Below are 17,855 nucleotides of genomic sequence, written 5' to 3' on the forward strand. Positions count from 1 at the left end.
CTGAATTAATCCTTGTGGAAAGCAGTGAGTCTATGAGAGGAGCCAGGCCTGGGCCCTTTAGATCTGCTTGTGAACTCACGCATGTCATGGCCATCTCTTCGGTCATCCATGTGTGTAGCCTTGACTCTATCTCTTCTCCTTTCTCTTGAGCTCTCTTCTGGCTCTCTAGCACAGAAGTGTGCGTTTGGGTTAAAAGGTCAATAATTATTTCTGTTGAAAACTGGAGAACTACTGGAGAGTCTGAGTCTATTTAGTGGAGTGTTTATTTGTCTCACACAGCCTCTAAAGACATCCATCCTGTAAGTGCAATGAGAAAATAATAATGTGAATGAAAAATAAATTACAAATAAAATAATCAAACAAGCCTTTTGCGACGTTTCGGTATTTATAATAGCCTACCTTCTTCAGGCAGGCTTATAAAAAGATAAAGAAAATGTAATATATATTTATTAATAAGAAGATATATGTAATATATGTAATAGTTTTATGTTTATTATATTTTTATAGTGTTTCTTTGGTTTGTAATACAGCAGAGTGATTTCCGTGTGCCAGCACATTCTCCGAAGTTAAGTGTGAGTGAGCGCGCGATCTGTGCTGTGCTTAAGTAAACTGTGCTGCAAAAATTCTCAGAAACTTTCTGTCAATTTCCCATTCATTTCTTATATGGTCGGTCATTTTTGACTGAAGAGCACAAAAGGCACAATTTTTTTTTACGACCACTTAGCATGCTCGGATCATGACCTCAAATTTTTCTCACATATCTAATGCCATAAAAGTCACCAAGTTTCGTAACATTCTGATGAAGCTGTGATTTTAAAAAATTCAAAACAGAATATTTTCGGGTCAGAAATGACGAAGAGCACCTGAAGGGTTAACCCTCTGGGCTTCTTCGTTTAGGAGTCACACTTGGCTTCTTCCCGGTCTAAAGTGACGAAGCCTTAAAATTTTACTTTTTTCCTCCCAGGAAAACCAATGTAATATATTTTTGTTCAATAATATTTTTTTAAATTATATTATAATATAATCAATAATTATTTTGAATTTTTAAAGGTTTTTATGTTACTTTGCATTAATTACAAAAATTGTATGAGCTTTTTTTCCCTTTAGAATATATATATATATAATTTTTATTTATTTTATAAATGCAACATTTCACACTAAAATAGAGTGCAGGCCTTTAAAAAAATAAATTTTCAAGTGAGAAAAGCGCCATCCAGTGGCTTTAAAAAATATAAATGTGTGTAATGTCCTGTAAGCGCCTGTGGGCTATACTACAGCTCCCTATATAAATACATAGAGAGGCTTTTTGATTCCCATTGTTTTTTTAGACATGATTTCTCTATCTCGTTTTTTTATTTAGATATATATTTAGATATTCTAAAAGACTACTTTTTGATATTTTTTTTGATCGATGCGCACGGCTAATATTGCCCACAACCCATCGCGCGTTGGACGAGGATTCAGTTAGAACTACAAACACGAGTGAAAAGTGTTAAAAAACTACAGACATGGAGGACGCGCGAGTCCGGCGTTTATGTAGAGAGGTTTAGATAAAGGGGTTTGAGTGATTAAAGATCAGTATCTAACATGACGAAAATGTATTTTTTCAATGTTGTCCACATTATATTGCATCTGCAGCGGCATTGTGAACTTTTGTAAAGATATGTTTAGCCATAACTTTTAAATGCATCATTATATTCAAATTGCAAACACACGAGGAGAGTCTCCGCATGAAAGACCCACGACTGGCAGATCAACGTGCAACTACATTTCTCTCCGAAACGATAAGAAATTAAATTAGATTGAATGGAGGATTTTAACTGTGACAAGATGATTGACAGGGCAGTTTACGGTGACAGGACGCACGCGACACAGATCTGTCCGTTAAAGATGACGAAGTAGTATGTCCCAAAGCTTGCCTACTCTTTTGCTACACACTCAAAAGTATGCACTTTTTCTTCACAAAAAGAGTACATACTTTTAGGGCGGAGTATAAGTAGGCGAATTGGGACAGGGAGGTTGCCGCTTGGTTTTTGACTTTAACATGCTATATAAATATATCTGTGGGGTATTTTGAGCTAAAACGTCACATACACACTCTGGGGACATCAGAGACTTATTTTACATCTTGTGAAAAGGCCATTATACCACGCCTTTAAGCTGTTTTCCTCATGGGGACCAAAAAATGGTTCTAGAAGGAAAAGGATTTCCGAAACTGTCATCTTTGTAGGGATATTTTGTTGAAACTAAATATAAAAAAAGTGTATAAAATATAAAAGTGAAACTCCTCCAATGCCAATCTGTGTGTGGGCACGAGTAGCCAGTTGTGTAACTCTTATTTTTATTAATATGATTCTTATCATGAACTGCACTAATGACTTAAGATAATAGTTTATTATGTGATATAATAGTGTTGTCCAGTTATGTCCTCTTCAGTGTCTGTTTAGCACCAAAAACACTCATATTTCAGAGTCCTTTCCTGATTCCTCTTCTCCTCTCTGTTCCATCATTACACCAGTAGATGGCGATGAGTGAGTGAGTCAATATATCACAAGGATGGACAAATAAACCATCATAAATGTTTAACAAATGTCACAATATACATAAATGTCAGACATGTAAACAGTGTGAAAGATGTGCCATTTTTCTGCCTGTGATATTGTTTTCATTTAATTTGTATCTATTTTGTCTATTATTGTTTGTTACTGTTTTGTATTTGTTATTGTTGCATAATAATAAATCCATATTAATAATAAAAAAAAACACATCCAAATTAATAAAGGATCCCAAAACAAGTCACAACGAAAAAGCCCATTTACGATTTTCTTTAACATTTATTACAAACATACATGCAACATTTCCAATTCAAGAGATACAAATGTGAAATAAAATATTTAACAAAATAAACAAAATAAACACATTCTTGCTCAGACGTGGACAGGCTCTGAGTTTCTGTCAGGTTGGTGTTGGACTTCTGGCTTCGGGTCAAGTCTCCAGCTCAGAGCTCTCAGCAAGTGTGTTATTTCCTATCCAAAACAAAGAGTATAAGAACAAGTCAACTCATGAATGTTTTTTTAGAACTAGAACAGAATTGAATTCTGTTTGGTTTACTGATTCTGTTATTTTCCTGTTTACTACAGGGATGCGGCTTTAAAACAATCTGTATAGTATCAAGCGCTATATAAATGAAGGTGATTTGACTATAACAAGAACATTACAATGAACACAAATTTGAAAATCTCACTACAAATAATCCAGAATCTAAGACAAAAGATAATAATCCTACTCTGCCTGTTACACTTCCACACACCTGAAACTGATCGTGTGAATCTCCTCAGCTTCTCCAATCTAGTGTAGATCACGATCAAACCACTGATGTTGTAACATCTGCTCTAAGCTGGGGCGTTTTGTTGGATCCCGGGATAGACACTGTCCAATCAAATCCCTGCAGTCTGTTTTAATAAGGAGAGAGCTGGTTAGTCATGACCATGTGACCTGGCATTTTCGCTATATATAAAAATTCTGACACACTTCAACCGTTAAACTTTCTATACAAATTGTTTGCTTTATGTGTGTGTTTATCAATGTTCTCATCATTATTCACTCACATTTGGAAAAGTTGCGGTTCTCAAATGTTACTTTGGCTTGTGTGATTTCCGTTCTATTAAGAAAAGGAAGACATGCGTTCGACACCTCGTACATCAACACTCCTAGAGACCAGACATTTGCAGGGACGGCGTGGAATCGAGGTTCTGTCAAGACTTCAGGTGGGCAGTAATCCGGAACTCCTGTAAGAAACACATTTGCACATCGTTGAGCTTTTTTTTTTTTAAGCATCATCAAATAATTAGTAAGTCACTAGCTTCAGGTTTCCACACTCCCAAAATGCTCACCCTTGTATATGTTGCTCTCGTAGCCTTCACTACTAAATAGCTGACCGCAGCCGAAGTCTATCAGCTTGAGTTCTAGCGTGTCTTTCTTCAACAGGAAATTCTGTGAATGAATGTCATTATGGAAAACACCATGATGGATGCAGTGTTGCACTGCTTGCACAGCCTGTCTCATGACGACCTGTGAGAACCTGTCATTCCAAGGATCACGAGTGATTGAGTCCAGCAATCTCTCGCAGGGCTCCGGATACTCCATAACCAGAGTGAATCCTCTAGGCTCTTCAAACCACTGGTACAGTTGTATGACGAAGGGGCTTATGGATTCTCGCCTCATCATCATCAGCAGCGCCACTTCTGTAACGAGAGGTTCGGGATTCCCAGGCTAGAGAGAAGAAGCAGACAGAAGGTTAGCTGGGTAAAAATCTGAAGAAAACATCATTTTGAAATGTACTTTTCTTTGATCTTTTTAGATGCGTTCAAAAGAGCCTTTTCAGCTCAAAGTTATTTGGTGCCTCTAGGCTTATTTGTTGATCACATTTATACCTAATGCTTCCTACGGGTGTATTAACTACAGTAATCTGCACTTAAACAACTCCATACACATTCAGGTTTTGGCCAACTTACAATATTAAGATAAAGATCGTTGTCAATCTTGCGCATCCGCTTGATGGCAACCTGCACACACAAAAAAAACATCTTATTAAACCATCTGTAAATTGTTTTAAATGTGTTTTGATGCATGCAAGAGCAAAATGTTTGTACAATTCAGTAAGATTTACCTTTTTGCCATCAAATTTGCGTGTTCCCAGGAACACCTTGCCATATCCTCCGGATCCAATCATCTTTTCCACGTTATAGAAAGACTCAAAGGACTCTGAAAAACAAACAGAAAAATGTGAGACAATTATTAGCTTGCTAGATCCATTGTTTTATTGTTATTTGTATTGTTTTAACTTGACTCAGTTATGCATGAAATAGCAAAATCTCTATCTGTAGACTTTACACTGCCCGGCCTTATTTCAGTCTCACCTATTGAGCTCTTGTTCACTGGAGAAGCCTCCACGGCACCCTGAGCAGTTCGGCACCCTGTTGGCTCGACAGGAACTTGACCCGGCAGCGGAGGACACAGAAACCCTTCGAGGCTGTCGGACCTGGACAAACCCTGTTGCTTTGGGCTCTCCGATCCATCGCCACTCCACCTCCACTCGGAGCAGTACGAGCCTCGGCTGCTCAGACTCAGCGACTCTCTACACATCCTCTCGACATGGGTCTCAGGGCGGGGTGAGGACCAGGGTGAGGTCCAAGCTGAGGATGACGTGAAGCACGGAGAAGAATCTCTGGAAGCAGTTCTCCAGGATCTGGACCAGCCTGAGGATGGAACATTTCAGACATCAAAAACTGTTGCTAGATCCATTGTTTTATTTAAAAATTGTCAGCGCAGGTCGAGAAAATAATATTATAATGGGGGAAATCATTTTAATATTCTGTAAAAACAAGCCTTATTTTGAGTGGAAAACAAGATAATACTGTTTAAAATAATGTTGGAGAAATAATGATTTACCATTATGATCTGGAGCGGGTGATGATGGTTCAGGAACAGGATCAGCTGGAGGAATAAAAGGCTCCACAACATTCCTGGAACAGCAGCAGAAAACAGCCTTAAAAGCCTTCCAGAACCTGAGGAAACAATCAGGCCTCTTCCAACGTCCTGGTGAAATGAAGAAAAAACAAATGAAAACAACTATTAGACCCGTCTGTAGTTGCAAAGTTACTTATAGTCGACAGAATGTTCAAAAGGGACCATCAAAATAAAGTGTTACCGTTACTTTAGTTGACAAATCAGACATTGAAAATAGAAATACAAACTAAGCCATTAAACTTCTTTATTAAAAGCCTATTCTGACCTCTGCGAGTGTGTTTAGATGAAGTGGACGGACGTCCATCATCTGGGTTCTCCTTCGCCTTCGTCCCGTGAGCCTGACCTGTGGACACAGAAACAGAAAACTCAGATATCCAGGAAGATCCTGACTCTGTGTCTGGGTCGGGTCTGGCAGAGGTGGACAGTAACAAAGCACATTTATTTGAGTACTGTACTTAAGTACACTTTTTGAGCATCTGTACTTTACTTGAGTATTATTTTTTCTGGAAACATTTTACTTTAACTTCACTACACTTGAAAGTCAAGTATCGTACTTTTTACTCCACTACATTTCTGTCAAGGTCCTTGAGTAGAAAGTAGTTGGATTCTGACATCAATCTGATTTTCATTTTCAACGTTGGGTTTGGTCTTCTAAATGTCATTGTTTTGGAGCACACTAGCTTATAACAGTGGCTGACATATTCATACTAAAAGCCAAAAAAATTTAAATAGGGCACTATTTGAGGGAACAGCCCGAAACTGGGTGTCCGAAACTATTGTGGACGTTATTGAGAGCACTTATTCAATCTCTCATTCAATCCCACTACAGGAACTGTGTTCTAGAAATACATTTCATATTGATATGAGGGCAGGCAGGCATAGATTCAGAGGCATAAGGTACTGTAAGTATTACAAACAACAATAATAAAACAATGCATTGACATTTACTTTTTACTTTTGATACTTAAGTACTTTTAAAAACAAGTACTTCTGTACTTTTACTTGAGTAAAAATCAGTCTTTTCAACTTTTACTTGTAACTGAGTAATATTACTTTCACTCAAGTAAGGAAATTGTGTAACTTACTTTGTCCATCCCGGGGCAGCGGATCCTGATCACGGTCATCAGAATCGGGTCTCCAAACCTCCTGACCACCAGCCGTCTGAGGGAAAGCAGCTCTCCTGGATCTGGAGTGATCTTAGGATGGATATTTCACATATCACATAGTTAGTTATATTTTAATAATAATAATCAGTAATCAATGTCTGTGGTCAATTACAAATTTTTACTTCAGTTAAGTTACTCAAATTCAAAACTTTATTTCGCATGCAAGGAATCAGATAAATGTGATCAAATGGGTTCTTCAAATTAATGTAACGTCAGTCATTGTACAACATCATACCATAAACCATAAATGAACAATTAAAGCACTCACCTCCTTCGCCCATCATGTGAGCCATCTAAGTTAACGTATATCCTCCAAACTGCAATACAACAAAACACAACACAACACAACACAACACAATACAATAGAAATCTCCTCAGAAATAAAAATTTTCACCCCTGAAAAAAATATTAAACAAACAAATAAAAATATTCTCCGAAATTATATAACGCTTTCAAAAATGTAACTCTATATAAAGGATATATCCCCCGATGTCCTTCTACAATAAAAGTCTCCTCAGAAATCCAGAAAATAGCTTTGAAAGATCAAGTTTTGTGTCTCAGCAAAAGTCTGTTAATTCTCCTCGTCTCTCAATCAACAGACAGCGGTCGATGGTGAAGTGCGGATACATGCAGATTGCAGAATTCATAAAATGCGTTACTATTAGCAACTAAAATTCGAATCACGCACGCGCACATCGACTCTGATTTATTAAAATTTAATGTTGACGTTTTCTTTAATATGATATTCATTCTTTCAGACCAGTTTTATTATTAAAACCCGTGGAAAAAGCCACAAGGGAGAATAAATCGGACATCATATAAATTAATTAAATTGGCCCCTTTCCGCATATATAACCATCAAGGCCAATCAGCTTTCAGTATCACTAATGCGTCATCCAACCGGTTAGTAGTAGTGGTGAAGAAATCCAAATTAATTCTCTATTACAATTGTTCACAATTGCTACCCTGTTAAATATAAACTTACTAAATTTGCCCCCATTAAATATCAAACTAAAACGACAGATTGCATTGTGGGTTTAACCTGATGCAGCAAAAGATTTGTTGATTACAGTGAAACTTTTTTTTTCTTTGCTTACAAAAAAAAGTCTGATAATTATTAAAGCGTTGCAGTATTTCTTGACCAAAGTGCTTCTGTAATATTTAGTGTATCTATAGTGTATTAAAGGTATACATTTAATCACTTCTGTGTTTCCTGGAAATGGACCCTTCAACCTTTCCATTATTATCTCACCAGCTGAACTATAATGAGCATATATGTAATGAGCATATATAAAAACTATAATAACATATATACAATGTTATAAGACTGCAAATAATATTTCCTCCCACAATTTCTCTCATCTTAAATATATATTATAACTTTTTCTCACCCAATTGAATTTGATCAGAAGGGATGTGTAAGCACTATTATTTGAAAAACGTCTCTGTTTTGTATTATTAAAAGCATTGTTTGACTATACAAGGGTAAATATTTGATCATTCTACTATGGTATTTACCAAATGTTCTTATGCATTAATGCAGTAGTGGTTCTTCACTTTCTCTAGACTCAACTCACTGGGCCCATTTGGAGCAATCTGTGTCTATGTGCTAATATAATATACATCTAGCCTCTAGTCTAGAGAGAATATGGTTGTTCATATCCATACATTTACTGAATAGACAAGTATATACAGTATATATATATTATACTGTACACACACAATGGGCTTACATTCAAAAATGACTATGTAAGACTACAAATGACTTCATATTTCCTGATTGCTAGTTTCCCCAGTGTTGCTGTGGGTTTCACCAGTGTCCTCCGCACATGCAGGTATAGTTAATCAGGAACTAGAGGCTATATTGTGTGTGTCATCTCTGTGACAGACTGGTCACCTGTTCAGGGGGATTTTCTACCTTTGGCCTGTGCTAGCTGGGATTAGCTCCAGCTCCTGGATATTTCAGGCATACAAATGTGGTGTTTTTTTAAAGGTCAAAAGATGTAATTGGACATAGTGAAAACACAAACCTTTATTTGTCCACTATAACAGAAACTGTGGTTCAAAAACAAACAAACAAACAAAAGACTGTCTTCATGTACCGGTAATGTACTTAACATTGAGTGAGAGTAATTTGAACATGATCTTCAGGCTGCCGGGTGTGTGGCCATGTCCTCTTACTGGGAAAAAAGTAAAAACAACAATCAATAAATGAGAAATGTACAGAGGTGAATTAAGTTGCCATGTAGGTTTACTTATTCTTACCAGGATGGACAAGGCAACCAATGCACCAACACCTCTAATTAAAATTAGTCCCTGTGAATTAAAAATGGTAAAAATAAAGAGCCAATTACAAAACAAATCATCATTACATTTCAATTTTTACATGTCATTACTACATTTTTAAAGCATTTAACGTAACTCATCAAAAACTTTTAACAAAGCACCACGGAAAGCCTCCATCCTCATGTGTCATTACTGTGGTCCAGCAACACCCCCAGCACAGAGACAGAGACAGGGGAAGCTGCAGGTCGAGGGATGTACGTAACGAAAGGTGGCGTGCTGAAAGGTGAATGCTACTACAACAGAAACTAACCCCTAACCTTAACAGACAGCTTTCACCACCACTTAAAAAGACCTTTCTCCACATGCAAAGCTCCAGCATATCCGCACTACAGCAGGTTTTGTCATCAAAGCATGAAATCTGAAATTTGAATTCCAATTCATCATTTAGGATTCTTATCATCTTAACCAAAACTGACCCATAAATGCCACTCAGACTGAAGAGCAACTTCAACAACTGCTGTTAACATATTCAGAAGTAATGGAAATATACACCTGAACTCTACATGTTATATAGTTAGATTATATGTTATATTCACTGTAGTAATGTACAGAATATTTTACATTAAAATATGAATTTACAATTCTTCACCTTATTAATCATTGTTTGTGTATTGGTGTGTGATCTTCTAACCGTATGCTCTTTTGCACTGCCTGTACTCATACTGTAATCAGTAAGCAAATATGAATTCCATTCCAGATGTTTATTTTTTGCAATAAAGTACCCTACACATTAGCATACACTGAATGTGGAGTTCTTAACATTACAACAGAGCTAAATATTTTGGGATACTGTAAGAATTGAGAAATTAGAAAATGCCGGACAGTCTGGTTGAAGACAGGACCTTGCTGGAAATATTTGAACTCACCATTTGAGACAAAAGTCTCACTTCAGAATACATCTCTTTCCCTCTTCCCCCCACCCTCTCTCTCTTATGCTAAAATCACCTGAGATTTACACACAATCTATATGGTTTAAATGTTAACAATTATCATCCAGTTTTTTATATGTTTGGCATCATTTGAAATGTCTCAGTGCGACTGGTACGAAGGTCTCATTTCCAAACAAGTAAAACAAAAGGTAATAAGGTTTTTAAGAGTTTAGGGATAGCTGGCACACGAAGGAAGGTGGTCTCTAGACAAATGGTCTCACACCCCCAAAAGGTGTCAACTCCGAATGTAAATTCCCATTGTTAGCAGATGTTTCCATGTGAAAGAAGTTTCTGTCTATATAAGGAAATGCAACGAGAAGATCGGGGCCTTTCTGTACCTCAGATTAGCCCGCGAGGGCCCGCGATTAGCCCGCATTCAATGAAAGTCTTTGCTTTGTGTTTATGCTTTGTTAAATGGACTATGTTATTGCAGTAGGTTTCCTTTAGAAAAAAGTTGTATTACTGGTTTTGGGTTTAGTTAAATCTAGAACAGTTATAACATGAAAACTTCACCGGTTTTATGGAACACACAACATTAACAGATTGAAATACAGATTAATGCCAACCTTTCTCAGACACGTCTTAGGTACAAATTCCACTGGAAATACGTCCAGAGACGCATGGAATGGACATTCTGTACAAATGTAAAATCTGGTTAGAAATGAATTAATTACTTAACTTGAACAGAGAATGTCTAAAAGTTAAAATGCAAAACAATTTTTAAACATCTAAAAATCTAAACAGCACTGAAACAAATATAAACATCAGTATTATGAGAACTTTCCAAATGGATGACAATGTGTAATAGACTAGCAAAGAGCTAACTGTATTGTATAACATTTTATACCTGTGTCTTTCTCTTTGCTGCCATGTTGACAGCTGACTTGCTGTGAAGTAAAACAAAACTTTTTTTAGCCTTAGTTCAAGTTCACATTGTTCCTTGCTCATTGTACTGGCTTTAGCCAAAGTCATTTCACTCAGCGGCCATCTTTGAAATGCCTCTTGGTAGGGCTGTAGTCAAGACCACCTTTGTCGAGTCCAAGACCAGGACTAGTCGAGTCCAAGTCAAGACCGAGTCCAAAGAGGTTCGAGTCCAAGTCAAGGCCGAGTCCAGGACAGGAAAAAAAAAGTCTTATGCATGACATTATCAAGACAATCATTTTGGGTTATTATTTGTTGATCTAAAAGCAAAAACAGTGTCACAACACCCAGGATTTTTAAGTATAGACATTCCCCTTGATATCATATAATCTTCTTATCTAAAGAAAACAGAATGATGACATATGGTGATACCTCATAATAGCAGTGTTAGAACTGATATACAAACACCAACCCACTACTGTTACCACTGCTAGGTACTAGTACTGAGCATTTGAGCAACTAAATTACAATATAGCTTCACTGCAGATGTACACAGTAGTGTAGAAAAGAAGTGTCTTCATGTGCAGTGAAGCTATATTGTGGTTGGTATATATATATATGGTTGGTTTATGCCTTCCCTGAAAAAAATATTGTATTGTATTATATTGTTATTTGGACGTGGGTAATAGGAAAGACATTGTATTTTCAGAAAACATTAAAGTTTGGTTAAACAACAATGAACACAGTGTAATTTAACATATGTTCTTTTTATTTGAGGACAAACTGCAGAATTTTATCAGGTGTTTAAGAAATTCATAAGAATCATTTTTCACAGTATACTTAACTGTACAAGCATTTGTACAACGGTGTATTCTTCAAAAGCTTTTTTAACATGAACTATAACAGGAAAAACAAATCTGAGTAAATTATCGACTTTTAGAGTGTAGCATTCTGTCTGCAGGCGAGGTAAGTACAACTATTCAGTTTTACAAAAGTGTTTTGTTACACTTGAGAAATATGAGGGAAGGAGAGCATTTCCGCTCCTAAACTGGCTCTATGGGGCCTCATAATGAGCCCTCCAGCACTGAACACTCTTTCAACTGGTGCTGAAGAAGCAGGTACAGAAAGCACGTTGACCGCAAATGACGGTTTTTGTCCTTGTTTTTCAACCAAAATACAAGGGCATCCTGCTCTGCCGGACAGCTCTGAATATCCTCCAGGTATGTATGTACCTCACTTTTGCCAGGAGCCGTGGACTCTTGGCGTTTGGGGGAGAATCCTGGGTTGGTTCTGTGGGTTCCTCACAGATGTCCAGGTCCACTTTCTTAGCCTGAGCGATCAAGCTGTCTGGAAAAAAAGAAAACAGAAGTAAATTTGACTTACTTCTTCTTCCACTTCAATAACCTTGCAAATACACTGTACTTTAAAGGGGGGATTTTGAAATAAATACCTGTTAGTGACTTCTGCAGTTCCTTCTTAGTATTTTGTATGGTGGTAGCACTGCCACTGGTTCTGACATCCATCTCAGCCCAGTTCATCCCGAACTGGGGGTCCAGCATCGCTCCCAGCATGTATATGTTGGTCAGTGGCCTACAGAGTCTCTTTTCACTATCCATTTCTGTTAAATGAGAATGTAGCTCGAGGACAGTAGGGACAACCATGCTGATGTAACAATTTTGTCACCCTCGGTCAATTCAGTGGCCTCAGCAAACGGTCCAAGAATTTGTGTAAGTTCTCTACACTGGGCCCATTCACGTGAGCTGAGGACAACATTCTCAAAGTCCACTGAGCACATCTGAGTTAGTGCAGTATGATCTAATTCGATGACTGCTTGTATTTGTCTCAATTGTGAATTCCACCTCGTGACATTTGAGACTGGAATGCTTTTACCACTTCCAAAAACAGCCTCAAATCGTGCCACTGTGCAGCAGACTGGCAAGTTTGGCCATTTTTGAGATTGCCCGAGACATCACTTTTACTTCTTTCATCCCATCCCCGATAACCAGTTGAAGACTGTGGGCAAAGCAGGATAGCCGTTGACGGGAACCAAGAAGAAAGTCCGTATCTAACTGTTCCCCAACCATGTCCTCCTCATCCTCACTGTCATCTGAGTGGTCTGCCATAATGACTTTAAAAGCCTTCTTGGTGTTAGCTGCATTATCAGTGATGATAAAATCTACTTTATCACTGATATTGTAGTCATCTAGTATTTCATCAAATGCAGCTGAAATGTTTTCAGAGCTGTGACGCCCTTTGAATCTCCTGCAGTCCAGCAGGTAGGCGTTCAGAGTGTACCCACTGGCTGAAGAGTTGAGAACATGAGCTGTGACTCCCAGGTAAGATCTGACCATATATCAGCAGTTACAGAGATTGATTTCTGATCTACCAGACTGGACTTGATGCACTCTTTCACTCTCATCACTAGTTGAGGTATCTGTTTGCTGGTTATTGTTGTTCTGGAGATTGGGGTGTATCTTTCATCCATGGTGTGTAAAAAATGTCTGAAATGTTCATTTTCCACGATTGATATAGGTAGACAGCAGCCAATGATAAGGTCATGGATGATCGAAGCATGAAGAAGCATTGTAAACTTGAACTTGCAATGGTCGCTGCTGAAATGCATCATCAATCATTGGCTGTGAATCCCCCTGTTGAAGTCCTTGGCGATACTCCTGCAGGCTGGAGATGGAAATACAAAAGCATCTATAAGTGTTGGAACTGAATAACAGGCAGATAATAAGCTTTATTTAAAGAGAAGGCAAGGCAAGGCAAGGCAAGGCAAGTTTATTTATATAGCACATTTCATACACAATGGCAATTCAAAGTGCTTTACATAGAAGAAATTAAAATAATAAAAAGAAATAAGAATAATTAAAACAGTTTAGAAAAATAAAAAATAAAATACAGTACAAACAGTCGGACGAACATTGGCACAGTGCTCATTCAGTAAATGCATAGTTAAACAGATGTGTTTTGAGTCTGGATTTGAATGTGACTACAGTAGGAGCACATCTGATCTCCTCTGGAAGCTGGTTCCAGCTGCGGCTGGCATAATAGCTAAAAGCAGACTCGCCATGCTTAGAGTGAACCCTTGGTATTTCAAGCTGATATGATCCTAATGATCTGAGTGATCTGTTGGGTTTATATTCAGTGAGCATATCTGCAATGTATTGAGGTCCTAGGCCATTGAATGATTTATATACCAGTAATAATACTTTAAAATCAATCCTAAGTTTAACTGGGAGCCAGTGTAAAGACCTGAGGACTGGTGTGATATGTTCATATTTTCTGGTTCTGCTCAGAATCCTGGCGGCAGCGTTCTGTATGAGCTGCAACTGTCTGATGGTCTTTTTGGGAAGGCCAGTGAGGAGTCCATTACAATAATCCACCCTGCTGGTGATGAAAGCATGCACAAGTTTCTCTAAGTCTTGTCTGGAAACAAAGCATCTAATTCTTGCAATATTTTTCAGATGATAGTATGCTGATTTAGTTATTGCTTTGACATGACTACTGAAACTAAGCTCTGACTCTAGTGTCACTCCAAGATTCCTGACTTGATTTTTGGTTGTTTGACCCCTAGAGTGAAGGTATGCGTTCACCTTGAGAACTTCATCTTTGTTTCCAAACGCAATGACTTCAGTTTTGTCTTTGTTTAACTGAAGAAAGTTTTGACACATCCAACTGTTGACTTCATCAATGCATTGGCACAGGGAGTCAATGGGGCTATAATCGTTGGGCGATAGGGCTAAGTAGAGCTGTGTGTCGTCTGCATAGCTGTGGTAAGCAATTTGGTTATTTCTCATTATTTGGCTCATTGGGAGCATATACAGGTTGAACAGGAGTGGCGCAAGAATTGAGCCTTGAGGGACTCCGCATGTCATGGATGTCCACTCAGACTTATGGTCTCCTATACTCACATAATAACCTCTCCCATCTAAGTATGACCTGAACCATTTTAGGACTATCCCAGAAAGCCCCACCCAGTTTTCCAGCCTGTCCAGAAGTATGTTGTGATCGACAGTGTCAAATGCAGCACTGAGGTCGAGTAGTACCAGCACTGATAATTTGCCTGAGTCAGTATTTAAGCGAATATCGTTTATTATCTTTATGAGCGCTGTCTCTGTGCTGTGGTGCGGTCGGAAACCAGATTGAAAATTGTCAAAGTATCCATTCGAGCATAAGAATTTGTTCAGCTGATTGAAGACAACTTTTTCAATGATCTTACCTATGAAAGGAAGATTTGAGATTGGTCTATAGTTGCTTAATATGGTCTTATCCAGGTTGCTCTTTTTCAGGAGGGGCTTGACAACTGCAGTTTTTAGGGAGTTTGGAAAACTCCCAGAGAGAAGTGAAGCATTTACCACTTCTAGAAGATCTGCTTCTAAACTGTTTAACACACTTTTGAAAAAAGATGTGGGAAGTGTGTCAAGAGCGCAGGTTGATGTTTTAAGGTGCTGTACGGTTTCTTCCAAAATTTTGCCATCAATTTCTTTGAAATCAGACATAGTAACTACTTTCTCAGGTGGTTTGATCTGTCTGACCCCAGCGCAACTCAAGGATGTGCTGATCACCTTTCTGATATTATTGATTTTGTCAGAGAAGAAGGAAGCAAACTCACTGCACTTGCTGTCTGAGAGCATTTCACTGGGAATCTGGCTTGGGGGGTTTGTCAGTCTCTCTACAGTAGCAAAAAGAGTGCGTGTGTTGTTTAAATTACTGTTTATAATATTTGAGAAGAAAGTCTGTCTAGCTTTGCCTAGTTCCATATTGAAAGCATGAAGGCTGTCTTTGTAGATGTTATAATGGACTACAAGTTTTGTCTTCCGCCACATGCGCTCTGCTTTTCTGCATTGTCTTTTCATATTTTGCACTGCTGTTGAGTTTCTCCAAGGTGCCTTTTCCCTGCCACTCTTCTTCCTGACTTTCACAGGAGCAATATCATCAATTACACCTTTAACTTTTGAGTTAAAAGAATCAAGGAGAAAATCAACAGAGTCAGCAGATATGCTTGGTGTTAAAGATATAGCCTTCATAAATAGTACACTAGTGTTCTCATTTAAGCATCTCTTCTTGACAGACACAGATCTGGCTTCAGTGGCAGGAGAGATCAATATATCAAAGAAAATACAGAAATGATCAGACAGTGCTACATCCTTAATAACAATCGATGAAATGTTTAGACCCTTACTGATAAGTAAATCTAAAGTGTGTCCACGATTGTGTGTGGGTCCATGTACATGCTGAGTCAGATCAAAAGTTTTTAAAACAGTTTTGATTTCTTTTGCCATATTATTTTCTGCATTATCTATATGGATGTTAAAATCTCCAGCAATGGCAAAACAGTCAAACTCTGAGGTAATTGTTGATAACAGTTCTGTAAAGTCCTCAGCAAAGGCTGGAGAGTATTTTGGAGGCCTGTAAATAATGAAAAGTAAAATGCGTGGAGCACCTTTTAACACAATACCCAGATATTCGAAAGACAAGTAATTCCCAAATGATATTTGCTTACATTGATAGATATCTTTAAAAAGAGCAGCTAGACCCCCACCTCTCTTAACAGCTCTGCAGACACTCATAAAAGTAAAGTTAGGAGGGGCTGTTTCATTGAGGATTGTTGCACTGCAGCTGGCTTCTAGCCAGGTTTCATTTAGAAGCATAAAATCCAGGTTGTTTGTGGTTATTAAGTCGTTGACTAGAAGTGATTTATTTTTAAGTGAGCGAATGTTTAAAAGAGCTAACTTAACAGACTTACTTTTCCCCACAGCAATATTAGTTTGACGTGTAATAGGCACCAGATTAGTTGGGTTTGCTGTACGGCTATTGAAGGCCTTAGACTTTCTATCATGTAATAGAACAGCAATAGAGAAAGATACAGGCACACTGGGTTCCCGCTTGTTTTGTAAACATTTGAGAAAGTTACTGTTATCAAAACGGGGACCCGACACATATCACTGAGAGCTTTGAGCAGTTGTTTTTGGTTCACCTCGAGCAGAAGGAGGAGGGTGTGGGCCCTGGCGTTGTGGCAGAGGCCGAAGAGCTCTCACAGGAGGAGGGGGAGGGCGAGCTGGGCCCGCAGGCTTTGGTGGTAGTGGTGCCTGTCTTTTAGACAGGCACCTAAAAGAGAAGTGAAATCTGTATTCCCAATCATTCATTAATGTCCACTCCATATACTGAGAAAAACTAAATAAAGTTGTGTCTGGATCGTCAAACTATTAGCCTAATAAATGTCTTTCAAATGGCATTCAAAGCTGTGTCCAGACACTGACATGAAGGGAGAGCCAGAGGGATTTTGGTCATCCAAGTGCAGCTCCTATCTCTCTGAATGGGGAAACATCCAATTCTCCAAAACTGTTAAATTATTACATTTAAGATAAAATTTCAGATTTGAAATCACCAATAAAATTTGACAACTACAGTCTCATAAAATGTTTCCCCTACAGTATAAAGAAAAACAAAAAACTTTTCAGACTGGAGCAGCCAATGGGCATGAGCGTCATACACACGAATCTCAGAATACTGTCTATTTCTAGAGCCACCGGAGCTTCTAACGGCAGCTGGGATGATGTGTTAACTTTTCTAATCAACACTTTGCTCTTTTATTTAGAAGATTGGATTAATTTGCCATGTTGGGCATTATTAATGAGTAATAGAAGTGAGTCTTTGCTTCAGCCCATCTTCTTCTACTCACCATTCTGGTTTTAATACGACTTCCTCTATCTCTCTTCTCTCTTCCATTTCATTCATCTTAAGTGCACTGGTCATTCTTTTCTTTACCTGTTTCTTCATCTCCTTTGCCTGTTTAGTCTTTTCTTTCACTTTCATGTCTCCTTCCTCAACAGGTCTCTCTGGTTCTCCGCCTCCACTTTCTGTCTCTTGCTCTTCAATTTGCTCTTTATCCTCCGATCTTTCCTTCATCCTCACTTCTACATTTTCTCTGATTAAATGTCTTCATCTTCTACAGCCTCTCTTAAGTCCTGACTCTCTGTCCTATCACCCTCTGTGTCCTCTTGCTCTTTTTCTGGAC

At 38.2% G+C, this 17,855-nt stretch overlaps 2 protein-coding genes across 2 annotated transcripts; both read right to left on the reverse strand.

Annotated features, from left to right (window-relative positions):
• Positions 1–2,826: 2,826 nt before the first annotated feature.
• On the reverse strand, positions 2,827–7,613 carry LOC309502601 (serine/threonine-protein kinase pim-2-like). The gene is made up of 11 exons (XM_082175002.1): positions 6,964–7,613; positions 6,615–6,725; positions 5,795–5,872; positions 5,452–5,598; positions 4,920–5,258; positions 4,670–4,764; positions 4,515–4,565; positions 3,894–4,272; positions 3,609–3,788; positions 3,311–3,452; positions 2,827–3,026 (listed from the first exon to the last, which is right to left on the reverse strand). Exons 1-10 carry the CDS (start codon positions 6,986–6,988, stop codon positions 3,349–3,351), a joined length of 1,509 nt encoding a protein of 502 aa, XP_082031128.1. The 5' UTR covers positions 6,989–7,613; the 3' UTR covers positions 2,827–3,026; positions 3,311–3,348.
• LOC309502602 (uncharacterized protein) lies at positions 6,989–13,583 on the reverse strand (the record flags this gene model as incomplete). The annotated part of the gene is made up of 6 exons (XM_082175003.1): positions 12,805–13,583; positions 12,282–12,303; positions 12,064–12,178; positions 10,818–10,857; positions 10,548–10,604; positions 6,989–7,012 (listed from the first exon to the last, which is right to left on the reverse strand). The coding sequence occupies exons 1-6, from the start codon at positions 13,180–13,182 to the stop codon at positions 6,989–6,991; spliced, it is 636 nt and encodes a 211-aa protein (XP_082031129.1). The 5' UTR covers positions 13,183–13,583.
• Positions 13,584–17,855: the final 4,272 nt, after the last annotated feature.

The sequence above is a fragment of the Leuciscus leuciscus genome (assembly GCF_965113295.1).
Source record: "Leuciscus leuciscus genome assembly, chromosome: 7".
NCBI classification, from domain to species: Eukaryota; Metazoa; Chordata; class Actinopteri; order Cypriniformes; family Leuciscidae; genus Leuciscus; species Leuciscus leuciscus.